General features: G+C 41.0%; 1 protein-coding gene across 2 annotated transcripts in view; it reads right to left on the bottom strand.

Annotated features, from left to right (window-relative positions):
• The window catches only part of LOC120221749 (U2 snRNP associated SURP domain containing), a 52,968-nt gene extending 46,813 nt beyond the window's left edge, over positions 1–6,155 (bottom strand). For both annotated transcript variants that reach the window (XM_039219309.1, XM_039219310.1), the window contains exon 1: positions 5,969–6,155. In XM_039219309.1, coding sequence (XP_039075240.1) covers positions 5,969–6,013 — 45 coding nt within the window. In that variant the 5' untranslated portion in view covers positions 6,014–6,155. The remainder of the gene's footprint in view (positions 1–5,968) is intronic.
• Positions 6,156–12,704: the final 6,549 nt, after the last annotated feature.

Here is a 12,704-nt window from a genome sequence, read left to right as displayed (position 1 = left end):
CCCTTTAGTACAGCTCTTCCGTGGGGACTCGTCCTTTCTAAAGACACCATCGTGGTCCAGATCTTCCCTTAATTCACTGGTACTATGTCTTAGAGATATTATCAAGTGAAATAAGACATACTTCCTGCCTTTAGGAGCTAATAAAAGAGTCAAGTAAAACAGTGGCCATAAGAGCACAGGGGTCAAAGTTAATCTTAATGGGAGTAGGGAAGGTGTTAGGAAAAGCTCCCCAGAGAAGATCTGATGTCAGATTTTTGAAACCATCCCCAGTATATATCAGTAGCACTGCAGTAATCTTCAAACTGGTTCTCCTCATTCCCAAATCCTTGTTAAATAAAGTATGCCCCAAGATTCTCTTTCCTAAAGAACTTTCCTGCCTCAAATTTTCTGTGGCTTTCTAATTTTACTCACAGCATTCAAAACCTCCACAATTTATTTCAAACTTACCTTTTCATCTCAGCAACTTTTATTCCCTATGCAAGTGCCCTATGCTCTGGCTAAACAAGAGACCATTTATTTACTGATCTATTTCCTGGATTTACTTTTCTTTACCTTACCCATCTCTTTTTATAACTTCTGCTCATTGTTCAAAAGAATTCAAATTCTTCTATTCTTGAAGTCTCCTCCTCTCACCCTCCATTTAACCAGCTGTCACTTCTTTCTCTAAAATTTTAGATCCCTCTGCTTTGTCCTATTATGTGTTGACTTTTTTCCACTAGACAGCATGCTCCTCAGTTTGTATAGTCTAATTTAATGTTTTCTTCCTCAAAATCAAGCACAAGATCTGCCAAGTGACATCGCCTCAATATATCTGTTGACCTAACCTGCAGGAACAAGTATGTACCCAACAAAATTAAGTTACATTCCACTGTCAACTTACTATGCTGTCCACTAACAAGTAGCAGCTACCTACCTTAATATCACTCTCCAAGGCAAACTAAGGTCCACCACTCAAAAAAAAAAAAAAAAAAAAACTTTATAAGATCAGAGGCATGCACCATGTATGATAAAGTTAAACAAACCTGAAATGACCTTTATTTTTTAAAAAATTATTTTTAATGTTTATTTTTGAGAGTGAGAGAGAGAGCGTGAGCAGGGGAGCGACAGAGAGAAAGCAAAACACAGACTCCAAAGCAGGCTCCAAGCTCTGAGCTGTCAGCAGAGCCCAAGAGGGGACTCAAACCCACAAACCGTGAGATCATGACTTGAGCCGAAATTGGAGGCTTAACTGACTGAGACACCCAGGCACCCCATGAAATGATCTTTTAAATTACATCCAAAACTCTATCAATAAATTAAAAGTTTCAAGAACATTCCAAATGTCCTGTAGTTAATCCAAAAGGAGGAAAGTCTAGTGAAAAAATTTAATTCCTGAAGGAAGAGACATCTAACAGTACCAAATAGCATCAACTGCTACTGGCAAATGCCATCTTCCTTTGTGAAAAGTTATTTCAGCATAATAATACATGGCTGGTCTGCAATAAAATGTTAAAGCTACCTAATGATAGTTTAAAAGACAGGTTATCGATAATATTAATGTTTTCGAGTTTAATATCCTGTAGCAAGTTTTTATTTTAAAGCTTATTTATTTTTGAGAGAGAAAGAGAATAAGTGGGGGACGGCAGAGAGAGAAGACACAGAATCCGAAGCAGGCGCCAGGCTCCAAGCTGTCAGCACAGAGCCCAACTTGTGGCTCAAACCCACGAACCAGGAGATGATGACCCAAGCCGAAGTCAGACGCTTAACTGACTGAGCCAGCCAAGTGTCCCCTATTTTTATTTTTAATAAATGACGTTCTTCGTTAAAAAAAAAAAAAAAAAAAAAGGTAGAGAAGCAGGAGTCTTCAACTTGCATACCAAACAAGCCCCTCTTTCATTTGCCAGTAAGGTAAATGATTATCTTCCATAAGTTTACATTCCAGGAAGAATAAAGCTTCAGGAACAAAAACCAAAAGAAAATTAAAACTGGACTTTGAGAAAACAATCAATCCAATAAGATAGGAATTTTAAAAACCCTTATCAAGAGTCATCATATTCAAGCACCAGAGCTGCAAATACTGAAGTTTCTAAAGAGCACCAATCAAGAAAATGGAAGTTCATAATTCCACTCTCCACCCAAAAAGACAACCTTCCACCCATTAAACTATCCACCTTACATTTTAAGATAAAGTTACAAGCATACCATAATAAAATTTCAATCTAAACTAAAAATGGCAAACCACGAAGAACATAATTTTCAAGGTTTGTGTTTTGTTTGGAGTATTTTACCATATCGAATTCTTACGTATCTTCAGACACCATCAAAAAACAATGTACACGTGAGGCACCCCAGTTAGTTAAGCATTCAACTTTTGGCTCAGGTCATGATCTCGCCCTTCACCAAGTTTGAGCCCTGTGTTGGGCTCTGTGTAGACAGCTCAGAGCCTGGAGCCTCCTTAGGATTCTGTGTCTCCCTGTGTTCTCTCTCTCTCTCTCAAAAATAAAAAGAGTAAGAAAAAAATGTACACAGGCAGTAATAAATACCTACGGTCATAAGCCTTGAATGTATCCTTATTTTACTTATTTCTTAGAACCAAAATACTTTTGGGGCGCTTGGGAGGCTCAGTCGGTTAAGTGTCGAACTCTAGATTTCACGTCAGGTCATGATCTCATGGTTTGTGAGTCTGAGCCCAAATCAGGCTCTGCTCTGACAGTGCAGTTTGCTTGGGAGTCCCTCTATCCCTCGATCACTCATGCTGTCTCTGTCTCTCTCAAATAAATAAACTTTAAAATTGCACTACATTAGCAAGTATAACTAGCACAGGAAATGCAGAAGGAAAAGAAAATATCGCATTCTCTTCCGATCTTCGTTTTGCTGAACAAGCAATCAAAATTCTTGAAATCAAAAGAATACACTAATTTTTGTAAATTAAATTCTAAAGAAATACATTTAACAATTTTCTAAGGAAACAATTAAGGTCTCTCCTCCCAAAAGCAATCTACAACATGGCCCATCTCCCCTCTCCTTTAAAGCAATAACAGAAATAAATGCATAGGAAATAAATACAATTAAGACACATTAAATAGTGCTCGCTTCGGCAGTACATATTACTAAAAAAAAGACACATCAAATAATTTGCCATCAAAATCCTGCATATCGTACATTTTATTATTTATTTTTATTGAAGTACAATTGACATACATTATATTAGTTTGAGGTATACAATTTAATAACCACAATAAGCCTAGTTAATATCTGTTAACATGCAAAATTTTTCTTGTGATGAGAACTTTCAAGATGTACTCTCAGCAAATTTCAAACACGCAATACAGTATTATTAACTACAGTCACCATGATTCCATTCCCTTGTACATTTAAAATAATTTTTTTAACATTTATTTATTATTAAGAGAGACAGAGCATGAGCATGGGAGGGGTAGAGAGAGGGGGAGACACAGAATCCGAAGCAGGCTCCAGGCTCTGAGCTGTCAGCACAGAACCAGATGCAGGACTCGAAACCATAAGCAGTGAGATCATGACCTGAGCCGGAAGTTGGACACTCAACCGACTGAACCACCCAGGCGCCCTTCCCCTGTACATTTTCAAATTAACACTCTCTTCGATGTATAGAAATATGATTAACAGGCATCCTGAACTATATCAATGGGAATATACCAAAGAACAAGCATGAAACAGAAGAAATCTGTATGTTCCATCTGTACTGTAGAATGTGTCACTCATCTGCTCTACCAGAGGAAGAAAAATCAAACCACAGAGATCAAAGACTAGAAATTCCAAATACTATAGTATTAGCCAAAATGATCTGATACTCCCTCCAATAAATTCAGGACTTGAGTGAGAAATAGAAAGCAGCAATCTGGGCAGCCATTATATGATAGCTGATGACTTAAGATTCTAAAATCTTAGAATTCAAATTTATACAACATTTTGTAAAGTAAGTATTTTCTATTTCCTCTAAGGACAAAATGGAGAGGAGGGGAAAAAGGAACTAAGGTTTGTTTTTTTTTTTAATGTACTTTATAGACATAGGGATTCACTTAATTCACTTAATCCTTACACCAACTCTGTAAAAACGAGATTTACATCCATATTATAAATGAGAAAACTGACGTGCAAGAAATAAGCAATTTGTTTTAATGTCACAAACACAACTAATTACCAAGTCATGATTTCAACCTAAAGGTCTTTTGCTTGTTATTAAAATCCATAATCTTTAATTGCATCATGTAGCCCTTCATACTATGGGAGAAAATTAATCAATGTCCTTTGAGTCCTGAGATACTGATTCCTTTTACAGACACTGGTAGGGAATCTCAAAATAGCATGCACTGATGATAATCTAAAGCAATATATAAACTGAAAAGACTACTGGAAGATCCAACAATTTACTTATAGGAACAGCCACTCCCTCACAACCATGAGAAGTACTATTTTAGAAGGAAGCCTGAACATACTCGTGAAAATGTTCTCAATGTATCCAAGGCCTCAAATAGGAGATACTTAAAATATGACTTTGAAAAGAAACTAAAAATATGAAGCTTATGCTGGAATTATTACTGGTGTAGTAGCTTTAGCAACAGTTCCCTAACAGCAGGCTTGTTTCTGTGAGTCTGTTGAGGAAGTGGTCTGAGTAACGTACCCAACTATTCCCCTCCACACCTACAGGAAATGTTCTGGGGAGAGAAACTGAAAAGGAGTAAAAGCGGGAATTAAAACAACCAAAACTGGTCCTCTACTACAGTTTCCACAAAATTTAAGGCTGTTAAAGCCATTACTAGTTACGAACTAATTACGAACATCATTCACAAAATGGCAAAAAGATTATGATTTATTAGAAACTGATAAAGCAGGTATACAATGGACAGGTTACGTTTCTCATAACTAAGACTCGCCCGGTCTACGGGAAACTTAATTTTCTAATAACCAACTTATAATCATTCACGTCTGCAAGATGTAACAGTCCCTGGAACCTTTAAGTGTTACACAACTTATCACACTGGCATCAAAAAGCTCAGTAACTACTTCAGGCATTACTTTTAATATCGTATTGCTTGAGAAACTCAAAGCAAAAAAAAAAACAAAAAACAAAAAAAAACAAATGACCGGCCCAAGACGGTTAAGGACTGATGCTAACCACCACCTAACTAATGCTAAACTACTTGCACAGCTCAATGGTTTCGAAGTATTTGCACACGCTTCCCTATTAACTCAAAATCAACTTAATAATCTTAAATGGCTCCCAAGTCTATGGAAGTTCCCTTTTCGGAGGAATACACAACACGGAGATGCAGGAGATCCCGGGCTCTTGAAAATGAACCCTCAAAAGGAGCGCTCATTTTATACTTCCTCTTAGGTGATACAAGACCACGTGTAGAGCGTGGCGTTAACCTTGGCGAGACAGCTCCGCAAAGGAGAACTGCTCCCGCCTCTGCACTTCCCACCCCGCGCGTCTTTCCACCATTGGTCCTCTCCTCCCAACTTGCAGCCCTAGACGTTATTTATTTCCTGGAGAGGGTATGAGGGAAATTGAGGGAGGCCGGAAGCGTATGAGACCTAAGACCAAAGAACCGAGGAACGAGAGGCAAACACTTAAGCAACGGGAAGCGATTCCCGCCTCTCCCAGGTGCTGTCCGGCGGCCTTAGAGCGCAACAAATAGGGATACATGGGCGCGTTTTCACGACTTCAGACCTCAATTTAAATCCCTGATTTCCCTCCAATGCCAAACGCAGGCCGGACTACTCACGCCACCAACCGTGTGCCCGCCAGGCTCGAGAGGAATCCAGGTTAGGACTAAGGGGAGATACCAGGCCTCTCAACCTGCGCACCACAGTGCGTCGGCGCCCGGGCCTACCGTAGGGACCAGAACGCGGACTCCCTCCCCAACCTCCTCCCGCTGGCCAGAAGAGTCTGTAGGCCCCAGAAGACAGTGATAAAGTCACTGACTTATGAAGTTCTCTAAGAAATTACCTTCGAACTGGCCTTCTGAGATCCGCCTGGCGTTTTGTCCGCCATCTTGAGTTTTGCCCCTCCTTCGGCGGCCGCAGCAGCACGGGCGAGTCGAACGCCGAAAGAGTGGATCTCAGCGGAGCCCGCCAGAGGCGCCTTCAGGACTGAGTAGTCGACTGCCGAGACAGGGAATTCCGGCGGAGCTGTGCCACATGACTTCCGGTGTCAGTAATTTCCCCGGGCCCGCCCACTCCGCTGAATTTTGTGTGTTTCGGTTGCCTGTTGTATATCTCGGCCCAGGAATTTGGAGAATCTCCTTTTTCTGACTTTGAGGGCTGGCTGATATTTCACTTTTTTCCAGGCGCCAGCCGTTGATAGGTGCGAGCCAGTTGAATTTTGTGCGTGAAGAGAGAATAGCTCCTTAAAGAAGTTGTGCTCTGGTCAGCAAGGGAGCTGGCGGGAGCGAGGGGCGTCACGCATTCTTTGGCCAAAGACGGTGTTTGCGCCACCTCCGGAGCTTACGCCACAGTGCGAAAAGAAAACTTGGAATTTGCACGTTACTTTCAGCTAGAACGGTGCCTAGCAGGCGGAGAAAAAGAGCGTTTGATCCAAACTGAAAACCCGGCAATGGAGTTATCCGATAGACTGTTGGGGGTATCTGCAAATTGGGTACATGCAGAGAGAGGCACAGTGAGAGAAAATTATAAGTAGACAGTATTCTAAGTCTAGCATACATGTAAATTGTGTGTCATTTAAAGGTACGTTTCATGGGGCGCCTGGGTGGTCCGACTTGGTTTCTTTGGCTCAGGTCATGATCTGAAGGTTTTTCGAGTCAGGCCCCAGGTAGCTCTGTGCTGACAGCGGGAGCCTGCTTGGGATTCTCTGTCTCCGCCTCTCTCTGCCCTTCGGCACTACGCTTTCTCTGTCAGTCTCAAATAAACCTCAAAAAGTAATTTAAAAATTAAGTATTTCGAGGCGCCTGGGTGGCTTAGTCGGTTGAGCATCGACTTTGGCTCAGGTCATGATCACACGATTCGTGGGTTCAAGCCCCGCGTCAGGCTCTGTGCTGACAACTCAGAGCTTGGAGCCTGTTTCAGATTCTGTGTGTGTGTGTCTCTCTCTGCCCCTCCCCCACTCATGCTGTGTTTCTCTCTGTGTGTCTCAATAATAAACATTAAAAAATTATTTTTTAAATAAAATATTTCATGGTTTAGTACTGTTTTACTTTTTAATTACATAAATGGAGGGGAACGCCATAAACTTTTCTGTACTTAATACCTTTTTTAAGTTTTTTGTTTGTTTCTTTGTTTTGAGAGCGCGCACACAAGCGGGGGAGGGGCAGAGAGAGAGAATCCCAAGCAAGCTTCACACCATTAGCACGTTAGCAGGGAGCCTGATGTGGGCCTTGAACCCACAAACTGAGATCATGACCTGAACAGAAATCTCAAGAGTAGGATGTTTAACGGACTCGGCCACCCAGGCGCCCCCCACCCCCACCTTTTTAGTTCTTAATAGCATCTGTATTCAAAGAAGGAAAACTTGCTTGAGAAGGTCATGCCTGAACCGAGCCCAGCAAGGAAAATGGAAAGGGCATTTCAGGCAGACAGAGTAGTTGAAATGAAAGCCTGGTGACATGAATCAGTACGGAGGGTTGTGCAGCCACCATAAGCAGTCAAGTGTTACTAGAAGAGGTATGGAGAGCGTTGTGGCTGGAGAGATGGGTGGAAGCAAGTTCACATAGGGCCCGGCAGCAAGCAGCTTGCTTAAGAGTTAGAACTGTAGTCTGAGGTGGAAGCGTGGGCTTCAGTAGGGTTAGGTAGCGCTGTAGAGCTGTGGTGTCAGATTTTAAGTTTTAAGAAACTGCTCTGAGGATCACAGGAGGGAAAGAAGGATTCATCACTTTCTCACCTTAATTCATTTATTTGAAATATTTTTGAGCCCTGTTTTGTGTACAAAATCCTGCGCAAAGCACTGAGAGGTTTACAGAGACAAGTAAAAATAACTGTCTTCATATGATTTTTAAAAATTAATGAAGAATGGGGGAGAGAAGCAGCAGAATTAAACTGATGCCTCAAGGATGGATCAATAGCTGTGGGAATTCTGAAAGCAGTAACTCTGAGAGTAAAGGTGCTATTAAGAGATGGGCAGATTTCACAAAGAAGAGAGCATTTGCGCCAACTCTGAAAAAGTAAAATTTTGTCTGCTGGTTGGCGGTGCAGGGAGAGGGAAGGGAGGTTGGTGGGTGCATGAGGGAAGCACTTAGAACAGGATCTGACCCATGGCAGGCCCTCAGGAAAGATGAACGTCATATTGCTGGGCACTGAGGAATCAGCAGGCTGGAGTTCCTGTTCTAGGTGGGCGAATGGGGGTGGCAGAACACACAATAAACAAATGAGCAAACGAGATGATCAGAAAGTGAGAAATGCTATGCCTTGCAATTAAATTGGAGTGATTTTCAACCTCCAGTCCCATTGAATTTATTTCCAATCTCAGGTTTTGTCACACATTTTCCATTCTGGTCTTCTTCCCCCACCCTCACCCTGGCCTCTGATTGAAAGCTCATCAATTTTACACTCTTACTGAAGATGTCACTTCCTCCAGGAAGCCTCACAGACCTCCCTCCCCCATCAAGCCTAAAATAGAGATTCTGCTTCTGTTTCCATAGGAGTCTACTTTCCCACTCCAAATGCTCATCACACTTAATTGTTTACAGTCTAGGGTTAGCAAGTGCAATCAGCTGAAATGAAGGAAGGATTGGAATTGGCTGTGCCTCATCATGTTCAGGCAGTACTGGCGGCTGACTTTGTCACTATAAATGCTTCTCATTAAAATCCCTAAAATTCTACTTCTCACAAAAATAATTTTTGCCAAATTTCTACTCCAGAAGAGTTAGAAATAAGGGAACACAGGCTTCCTCCTTCTCTTCTTTTTCATACAGTAAGGTCCCAGAGGAAGCCAAATGTGACCTGACAGAAAGTAATAGATAGGCCTTTATTAAGGCCTAATTAAGTACACTTTAAAAAACTCACAATCATGGTTATGAGCAAAGTTGTCTTCCACACATATAAGTCATGAAATCTTGGTCCTATTACTCAAATCACAAATTAAAGGGGATGCTATAGCATGAATCATACAACTGGAATTTTATGGATATGAAATTTTTAGTTAGATTCACAATTACTATTACCAAGGGACTACACATAACTAGTAAGAAAATCACACAATTTACTACTATTAGCACTACTTTTGTACAATCACACTAAAACCACTCTCTTTGTCTCTGGCTGGTGTGTTAGGTCTCTAGTCCCACACCTATCATCTGTTCTCCCTGCAGCTATGTTCAATAGAGATTCCAAAATAGGGCCAGATACCATCCACAGAGCTATTTTGTTTGGTTCAACTAGAGAGATTTTTTTTTCTTTGAAGTTTGAGCTAGCATTTTCAAATTGGGAGATTTTATTCTTTTATACTCAGGGTTTCCGGCTTTTCTTGAAAAATGGGAAAGTCTGGCAACAATTCAGTAGAGGTGAGCCACAAGGACGTGGGAGGGGAGCTGTGCCCTGCAATTCACCATGCCTTCACACCACACACACACACACACACACACACACACACACACACACACACACACTAGACAAATGCCCCACACCTGATCTGCTTGTAGGCATTTGAGCTTTCTACTCCTCGTGCACAATTTAAGTCTTACTAGTGGTGATAAACAAATCATTTAATACAGTCCCCCAGCACCAATGAGAATGACTTATCCATTAAGTATAAAAGGTTCCATGCTGAGGAACCACAATACTTTTAGGGACCTCCAAATGTTAAATTTCTTTTAAAACAAGGGCAGGGAGGGAGGTAGATTGGAGAGGCTGAAACAAAAGCACCATTTACCAATGCACGCGATCAAAGACAGAGACCTTACAAACGATTGCCCCAAAGCCACAATCTTCTGTAGGGTGCCAAAGGACTGCTCCTACTTGGTGGCACTTTCATTCCATGTAATTTTTCAAGCAACTTCTCCCTGCTTTCTAGACTTCAGGAGAGAGTCTGATAAAGCAGAATCCCATCCATTTGTTTGTTTGTCAGTTATTGAATTTCTAGCATGAAAAAGAAGATAAGAAGGAAAAAAGAACAGCTAAAAATCAGACTTAGCTCTTCTATTAAGAGAAAACTGCTGCTTCTAGGAATAGTCAGGGGATAGCCTTCAAAGAGGGTGTGTTCCCTGTGAAATTAAAGATTCTTTCCGATAAACTTGATTGCCTTCCCCACCCCAGCATGCTAGCCTGACAAGATTTCAGTGGCAATAACAGGTTCTCCCTTTTCTCCCCTCCCCCACCCACTTACTTAATGATGGTATCTAGAATTCTTTTGAAGATAGTAATTAGGAGTGGCTTATTTTTAGCAGTGTCATTTTTTCAGAACTAAAAATGCCTGAGAAATAAAAGATACGTATAAATGGTGTCAACCAGCATATAGCTCAAGAATGGGCTGGTGACACTTTCAAGATAATAAAAATTGCTCTTTTTGCTATGATCCTGGTGAGATTGCCATTAGCATGCTACCATGTAGCAATTGTTTTATCAACAAGATAAAACCTAAGATGATCTAGAAGGGGTACTCTGGAAATGGTGTTCCTAAGTGAGTGACTGTGCATACGTGTGTGCATGGGTGTTTGTGGCAAAGGTGCAAAAGGTGCCCGTGGCAAGTTGAGACAATTAGCAAAGTGTAACATCTCCCAGGAGTCCTCACTGACTATGACCTGGGAGTCCAAAGGTGGGGTTGGCTTGGAACGGAAAGAGATCAGGCTTCAACTTATGATCTGCCTTCTGCTGGTGGGGGGGCCTGCATATCCCCATGAAGACTGAAATTCTAAAGACAAGACCAGGTAATATAAAGGTTGAGTGAAGAACGAAGTTATGAAGAGAAAATAAAACAGACTATTTCCCTTATCAATTTCACTTCGTTGTCAATAACAGCAGTCCAACTGTAGTGGTCTTAAACACGGAAGGCTTTATTTTGACATTGTTATTGTGGTAAGTCTTCTACCAAAGAATATAGCATACTTTTCTTCTTTCTCAAGTTTTGTTCTGTTTCCTTCACATTCACTTTGCATATTTCTTGTTGTTTTATTCTTACTTGTTTTATTTTTTCTCTTGTTACTGCAAATAAATTGCTTTTCCATTATTTATATATGTCCTAAGTAATTGTTATTCATATGCTCATTACTATACATTAATGTTGTGTCCAGACACTTCGCTGAATTCCTTTATTGTTTGTATAGTTTTTCTGTTTTTTCCTCTTAGCCTTTCGGGTACACAATTGTATCATTTGCAAATAATTGCAAGTTTACCTCCTCTTGTCCCCTTTTCCTCTATCATTTTGTTTTTCTCCTTGTAATAACAGCCAGTACCTCCAGAATAACACTAAGTAAGAGTGGCACAAATGGATATCCTTGTCTCATTCCTGACTTTAGTGAGAATGATTTTAGGGTTCTTATCAGAAGGAGGCTAACCTTTGGTTTGTGAGATGAATTATATACAAATTTTTTAGCTAACCATGGAACTGAAAATACAGAATTTTAAATTCTCATAGAAAATCTGGGGACTCAGAGGATATGCTAAAGAATGCCATTGGTGAGACAAGATGGTTAGAGAAACACTTACAGGCTTGTGTTAAGAAAAACCAAGACATCTCAATGACTTATGAAATAAGGGAACAACGTAGAAATGTCCTGCTCTGTGCACCAGTGAGAATGGGCAGTGGGGAGGGCAACCTAGAGGGAGGACATGTAGAAATCTATGTTCGTTTCCTGTTGCTGACATAACAAATTACCACAAAGTTAATGACTTATAGCAGCAACACAAATGTATTATCTTATAGTCCTGGAGGTCAGAAGTCTAAAATGTGCCTGCAGGCCTGTGTTCATTTGGAGACTCTAGAGAATCCTTTTCCTTGCCTTTTCCAGCTTCTAGAGTTCACCTACATTCCCTGATTCATGGCCCTCTTCTCCATCTCCAAAGCCAGCAGCATAGCATCTTTTCTCCTCTTGACCTCTGCTTCCATCTTTATATCTTCTCTTTGACTCTAACTCTACCGCCTCCCTGTTATAAGGCCTTTTGTGATTACAATGGGCCCACCCTGACAATACAGTATAATCCCCCCATCTCAAGAGCCTTAACTTGATCACATCCACAGGTCCTAATTCTGGGAATTAGGATGCAAAGATCTTTGGAGGGTTACTATTCAATCCACCACAGGATCTAAAATGAACTTTCTGCTTCTATATATTGTCCCCTGGATGGCAGGCACAGCTTTGATTCCATCAGATTCCATGGGTACTAATAAATACAGCCATCTCAAACCAACCGAGTTCTAATATTGTTACTGGGGAACTCAGTGGGTGTGGTTTCAGTGAAGAAGGAATAAGACAGGTCTCTATTGCCAAGGACTTACAGGGCATAAAGGAGACAAATGTGTCACAATAAGAGTGTCATAAGTGAGGACTGAAATTTTACTCTGATGTATTTGCTGCTACATCTGCAGTACCTAGAACAGAGTAAGCACCATGCAGGCACTCACTGAGTATTTATTAATGAATGAAATCTATATCAGAGGTGGTTTCAGGGAGCTCAGAAGATTGGCACTGCAGAAAAGAAGAGGGAGAACCTCATGAAGGATGCTGTAGAACTTTTGGGCATGTCTGTCTCAATTTCAAGTCTTCACCTCTGGGGCTAATTCCCAGGAGTTAACTAGA

Source organism: Hyaena hyaena, unplaced genomic scaffold (genome assembly GCF_003009895.1).
Source record: "Hyaena hyaena isolate Hyena2069 unplaced genomic scaffold, ASM300989v1 scaffold_806, whole genome shotgun sequence".
NCBI classification, from domain to species: domain Eukaryota; kingdom Metazoa; phylum Chordata; class Mammalia; order Carnivora; family Hyaenidae; genus Hyaena; species Hyaena hyaena.
Note: the sequence above shows the minus strand (reverse complement) of the source record. Positions and strands in the feature narration are given on the sequence as shown.